The 6,599-nt window shown below is 40.7% G+C and overlaps 1 protein-coding gene across 1 annotated transcript in view; it reads left to right on the forward strand.

The window, feature by feature from the left end:
- Window positions 1–6,112, forward strand: part of NIPBL (Nipped-B homolog (Drosophila)) — a 180,294-nt gene extending 174,182 nt beyond the window's left edge. Inside the window, exons 43-47 of the mRNA XM_015408480.1 lie at window positions 273–419; window positions 2,278–2,570; window positions 2,816–2,990; window positions 4,441–4,626; window positions 5,184–6,112. Coding sequence (XP_015263966.1) covers window positions 273–419; window positions 2,278–2,570; window positions 2,816–2,990; window positions 4,441–4,626; window positions 5,184–5,549 — 1,167 coding nt within the window. The 3' untranslated portion in view covers window positions 5,550–6,112. The remainder of the gene's footprint in view (window positions 1–272; window positions 420–2,277; window positions 2,571–2,815; window positions 2,991–4,440; window positions 4,627–5,183) is intronic.
- Window positions 6,113–6,599: the final 487 nt, after the last annotated feature.

Below are 6,599 nucleotides of genomic sequence, written 5' to 3' on the forward strand. Positions count from 1 at the left end.
GAGAGGTGCGGCCGGGCGGCTGCCTTACCTGCTCCCTGGCTAGGCTGGAGGCCAGTGGGGCGCAGCTGAGCTGGGGGGGAGGAGGACGGCCCGCCAGCCAGCCAGCCAGGTCTCCAGGCCCCGCCGGGAGGTTGGCACCTGCGCTCGCCTAGAGCGCAGGACCACCTCAGGCCGGCCCTGGGCATCTTATATTCAAGGAAGAAGACTTGGCATCCAGCCTTCTGAGCATAGAAGTGAAGGTTACAATGTATTTTCTTTTTTTACTTTCACAGAAAACAGAGGTGAATATGCTCTTGTATATAGCAGACAATCTAGCTTGTTTTCCTTACCAAACCCAGGAGGAGCCACTTTTTATAATGCACCATATAGACATTACATTATCAGTTTCTGGTAGTAACCTTCTCCAGTCATTTAAAGAGGTGAGTGCAATTACATTTTAATCTCTCTCTTTCTTGGACAGTAACCTCTCCTACACTACCTTCCTAGTGCTCAAGGTGGGTCTTCAGTAATTCAGAATGCATTACATGTATTAAAACTAATGGCGGCCCACTATTTTTCATCTTCGCAATGCCAGGTTCAATAATAACAGTGGCCTCACATTGTTCCTTGGGAGTGTTTTATGTACTGAGTTGCAGGGCAAGGAGACATCTGTGTCATACAGTGCACCACAGCCAGGTTCACAGGACACCTTACTGCTCTCCAGAACTCCCACAAATCTTGCAATACAAATTCTGGGATTTATTAGAGGGAGTCAAGTTTTTATAAATTTGTCTTAAATCCAACTTTTCCTTGATGACATATAGTTAAGAGCTGTAATTGTCATATTCCAAACCCTGTGTAGACAGTGTCTTTTTATCTGGAAGCATTTATTGTTTCTGGACATGACCCAGTGATACCCCTGCTGCAGTGATTAAATATCTAGCTAAACCAGCTTGACTTTGTATAACTTGTGCACTATTAGAATGTGGACAAAGACCTGCAGCTGTCTCTTGTTGGCTTGGAATCTGAATAATAGAACTCCAAAGTACTGTGTTTATGCCAGTCCTTGGAGTGCTAGTGAGAATCACCTGTGGAGTCTCCTCTTCCTAAATTCACAAAAGGAACTGTGTAAGCAGTTCCTGTTGTTTCTCATACTACTCATGAAAGCTGCTAGTCCTCTTTGGAGAAGACCTCAATGAGAGGAAGGGCTAAATTGTTCTGTTGTTTGTAATTGCTTGTAATCGCATGGGGAGACCTGTGTAGGTAGAAAGGCAGGATACAAATGGGTTAGATAAACACCCAGTGAACTTGGAGCTGCTTTGGGCTGGGGGTGGCGGGGTGGTGGTGGCATTCATCTGTTCCCGTAAATCATTGACTGGTACTACATCCCTAGATTTTTGCAGGGAAGTTGAAGAGTTCTTTTTTTGGTGGCTTTATTCATTTCAGTATCTTAATATTTTAATGCACGCTGTTCATTAGTTTATTGTTATTATTATTAAAAGTTAGTCTCACAAATGTTTTTCGAAGCAGAGAACCACCTCTGAAACATTGTTTGAAATTTATTATTAAGTATTATTTGGGCAGATATCACTATAGATGTGATGCTGCTTTAGAGAGCCATGTTTTTAAGGTGCCCTTCATAGCAGCAGTAGGAGTTTGGGGCCTGCTTTCTACATCGTGCAGCCCCATGCTGCAAGGATGCCTGCGTGGATGGCATGACCACAGGCATGTTCCCGGTGGAGTGCCACCTGGCGAGAAAGACGGATGTGCTTTTCTGGCCACAGTTTATTTAGAAAATGTGTTTAGAAATATCTGAATGCCGCCAGTCCAGAGCTGATTGATTGGGATTGTACCATGGAAGTGAATCCTGTTTCGTTGGGAGCACGCGTGGTTTAATTTATCAAGTGATTTATCAAAGGGTCCAATTGCGTTCTTCATTGGTCTTTCAAGTACTATTTATAATACATCTAACTAAATAGGTGCACAAAACTGGGCTTTTGAGACCAGATTCTTTCACAGATTGCCGTGCGAGAGAAAGTGTCTGTTTTTACTGAACAAAAATGCTGTAAAGGACTGTCAGTAATGAAATTTAATGGACACATCCACTGTATTTAATAAAAAAATGTAATACTATGATCTTCAACATACATGCTAGGGTGCCTTCCTTAATTTTTATATTTGAATTTCTCATAATCCAGGATTTGGTATTTCATGATTTGAGAACCATTAAATAATAGGCTGGTCTTCAAATAACTTTTAAAAAACATATATAATGGTGTTTGCCACTCTCTCTTTCAGTCTATGGTAAAGTATAAAAAAGAGCGAAAGCCTTCATCTGATGAAGAGAGTGAAAGTGAAAGTAACAGTGAGAGCGACAGTGACAGCGAGGAGGAAGTCCACAGGCCCCGGAAGTTACGGAAACGTGCAGATTCAGAGTCAGATTCTGATGAAGAGAATGATATAAATGCCGTCATGAAGTGTTTGCCAGACAATTCAGCGCCTCTAATTGAATTCGCAAATGTCTCCCAGGGTATATTGTTGCTTTTGATGTTAAAGCAGCATTTGAAAAACCTCTGTGGATTTTCTGATAGGTATGGATAAGATTTTGCTTACTGCATGTACAGTGTCATCTGTTTCCCATATTCCTGAAATGCTGGTAGGGAATCAGTGCAGCTGTGTAATGCTGATATATAACACAATCTAGTAAGCTTAAAATTGCGTTTCTGTAACAGTAGTGGTTTGGTAATTCAGAATAACTGCAATTGTATAATTTTTATCAATGGGTGCTGGACAGTTTTCTTAACTTCTGACTGTTGTTTTTTCTCCCCCATGATAGTAAAATTCAGAAATATTCCCCTTCTGAATCGGCAAAAGTGTATGATAAAGCGATAAACAGAAAGACAGGAGTTCACTTCCATCCGAAACAGACGTTGGACTTCCTTCGAAGTGATATGGCTAATTCCAAGCTCACAGAAGAAGTGAAGAGGAGTATAGTTAAACAGTACTTAGATGTAAGTTGTGAGATGTGATGGAATTTCAACTTCCTTTGTAAAAGGATTTTTTTTTTTTAAGGCTTTTAATTCTTTAGAAAGTGGTAGATGAGGCTTAACAATGAACATGCTGAGACTGGCTCTGTTTTGGGGAACAACACTTTTTCTGCAATTACTACCCAGCAACCGATATTCAGAGAAATTTGTTTGATGATGGAGGTTCCATTTAGTAGTGGTGTAGGAGCTGCGGTGGCTCAAGTGGTTAAGACGCTGAACTGCAGGCTGTGGAAGGCCGGTAGTTCAGCAGTTCGAGACCCGAGTGTGCCGTATGACGGAGTGAGCTCCCGTCTCTAGTTCCAGCTCCTGCCAACCTAGCAGTTCGAAAGCAAGAAATTGCAAGTAGATAAATAGGTACCACTTCGGTGGGAAGGTAACAGCGTTCCGTGCGCCGTGGTGTTTAGTCATGCCGGCCACATGACCACGGAAACGTCTTCGGACAGCGCTGGCTCTTCGGCTTTGAAACGGAGATGAGCACCGCAACCCTAGAGTCGGATTCGACTGGCTTTCGAGCAAGGGAACCTTTACCTTTACCTAGTTCCTGTGTGCCCTGACCTGGATAGCCTAGACTAGACTGATCTCGGAAGCTAAGCAGGGTCAACCTTGGCTAGTGTTTGGGAGACCTCCAGGGAATACCGGGGTCTTGATGCAGAGGAGGCAATGGCAAACCACCTCTGAATGTCTCTTGCCTTGAAAACCCCAAGGGAGCCATAAGTCAGTTGTGACTTGATGGTGTGTGCGCACACACACACACAGTTCCCATCTGGCCACTAATTGGTATAGAGACCCTAGTGTGTCCTCTTAAAGGCTTAAAAAAGGTGAGCTGGTGATTCTAATTCTGAATCATTTTGTTTGAGACAGGAACATGCTGTTGGTGGTCACTTTCGTTATCAATTCTCTAAGTATTTCAATTTCCACTGAAAGATGGGGCTTCTGCTATACAAAATTTGTTGTGTTCAATGTTCTGATTTTGGAACTACTTTGGACTTAGCAGGAAGCTACTAGAAAGCTAAAACTATTGAACCACTTATTTTTAATTACTTTTTTAGGGAGCAAAAGTTTGAGTCCAGTGGCACCTTAAAGACTAACAAAATTTCCAGGGTATAAGCTTTTGAGAGTCCCGGTGAGCTTTGACTCTTGAAAGTGTATACCATGGAAATCTTGGTTTTTAAAGGTGCTTCAGGACTCAACTCTTGCTCTTCTACTGCAGACCAACACAGCTACCCACCTGCAGCTTTTTTTTTTTGAGGGAAACGTTCTAATTCACGTATAAATGAAGAAAACAAAAATTACACACTCTTCATGTTTACCACTCCCTGCTTTGTTTGCAGAAGAGAGGCTGGCAGGCCATGTTTGTTGAACCTTTTTTATGCTTTGCGACAAGTGGCAACTAATTTCCAATATCTCTTCTTAGTTCAAGCTTCTAATGGAACACCTGGATCCTGATGAAGAAGAAGAAGATGGCGAAGTGTCAGCTAGCACGAACGCTCGCAACAAAGCTATTACCTCGCTGCTTGGAGGAGGCAGCCCTAAAAACAATGCAGCTGAGACAGAGGATGATGAGAGTGATGGGGAGGATAGAGGAGGAGGCACTTCAGGGGTGAGGCGGAGGAGGAGTCAACGTATTTCGCAGCGTATTACGTAAAATGATTTTATGTGCTTCTTAAATGTCAGTCTAAAATAAAATGTACACTTGAGTAATGTAATCCATATGGAAAAAACTGTAGATAGAAATTCTTAACCGTTTATACAACTTTTTTGTAGAAAGTTCTAACAGAAAACACAATAAAAAATACCCCTAGAAGAAGAGATTTTATCTAGCATAAAAAGTTTTAATTTTTCTTTGGAATGTATTGTGTGTATCCTTTTTATTGTTGCCAAGTTTTTATGTAGCTTTATGATTCATTTGTACATATAATTTTATATATCAATAAGAGTTAAAAGACACGGGTACAAATTAAAATATGTGAGTTTTTTTTGCAAGGATATGTTAACCCCTTGGCGCTGGCGGTCGCGGTGCGTCTCATTGCCGGCAATGGAATGTGTGCCGGGAAATCCCAACTCCCGGCGTCAAGGGATTAAAAGCAATAAAAGCAATAATTTCACTCAAGTTCTTTTGTGTAACACTTGGTCTTTTTTCCCCTCCCAATGTTTTAGTCATTGAGAAGGTCAAAACGAAATTCAGACTCTACGGAGTTGGCAGCACAGATGAATGAAAGTGTTGATGTCATGGATGTCATCGCTATTTGCTGTCCAAAGTACAAAGATCGGCCGCAAATTGCAAGAGTAGTACAGAAAACCGGCAGTGGCTTCAGTGTTCAGTGGATGGCGGGCTCCTACAGTGGCTCCTGGACTGAGGCTAAGCGCCGTGATGGTCGCAAACTGGTGCCTTGGGTAGACACTATTAAAGAGTCAGACATTATTTACAAAAAAATTGCTCTAACGAGTGCTAATAAGCTGACTAATAAAGTGGTTCAGACTTTACGATCGCTGTATGCCGCCAAGGATGGAACTTCCAGCTAATGCATTTGTACATGCAGCCAAATTTTACAGGAAATGAAATAACAGAAAAAAAAACTTGAAATACCAACTTTCTGGCAAAAAAAAAAAAGAGTCGATTTAATGAAGAGTAAGAATGACACCTGGGATGCAGGAAACGGAAGGAAATGTTTGGTAAACATTTTTGTGGGAGCTCCCTTCGCTGTTGTGCAGCAGAAACTTCTCAGTTCATTTTTACTCCCACTGTATAATAGTTTAACAAAAAATTGTTTATATCTTGGAAAAAAAACCCTTTCTGTTTAAAAAAAAATAAACAAGTGAATGTTGGAAATTAGTCTGTTAATGTTCTTAATAAAGTGTTCTTGGAGTTTAACCTAGCAGCGGATGGCTTTCTTTAGCTTAGCCCAGTTTTCCAGGGAAGCGTTGTTTTTCCAGGCTGTAAAATGGCAGAATCTCCTGGATATATAATTTATTCTGTTGGGGGGGAAAAAAAGCATGCAGTATCTATGACCTATCTGCAGGAGGAGTTTTTGTAAATGTAGATTTTGATGTATTAGGTCACCCTGAATAATACAAGAAAAGGGATCCCCAGCAAATCTGGTGGAACGAATACTGCAATAAATTTTTTTACTTCTCTTTGTTACTTGTCTGTTTCCATTTGAATTTCTTATTGTAAAGATCTGTTTAAATCCATTTATATTATTTTGCAGTCTTTTATGTAAAATTTACTATATTGGTGGTTTTCAAAGCAAGACATAAATATTGTTTATACAGTTTGTATAGGCTGACTTCTGAATAATTGGTATCTTTTATTTTTAATCCCTTAAAAGGGTGTAAACACAAGTTAACTCCAGGGTTTTATTGTATCCTGCAATATTTAGTATTAACTATATATGATTTAGCACTGTGCCAAACACATTTTCAAGAGTACATTTTGATATAAAAAGAAACTATAGTTTATGCCTTGTATGCTTCAATTTCTTTCTAATGCTGTCCAAATGGCAACCGGGGGGGTGGGAAGAGGGAGAATGTCCATTACTCTGAATAATTAGATTCACTTGGTTAGGACACTGG

Source organism: Gekko japonicus, unplaced genomic scaffold (assembly GCF_001447785.1).
Source record: "Gekko japonicus isolate JY-2015 unplaced genomic scaffold, Gekko_japonicus_V1.1 scaffold964, whole genome shotgun sequence".
NCBI classification, from domain to species: domain Eukaryota; kingdom Metazoa; phylum Chordata; class Lepidosauria; order Squamata; family Gekkonidae; genus Gekko; species Gekko japonicus.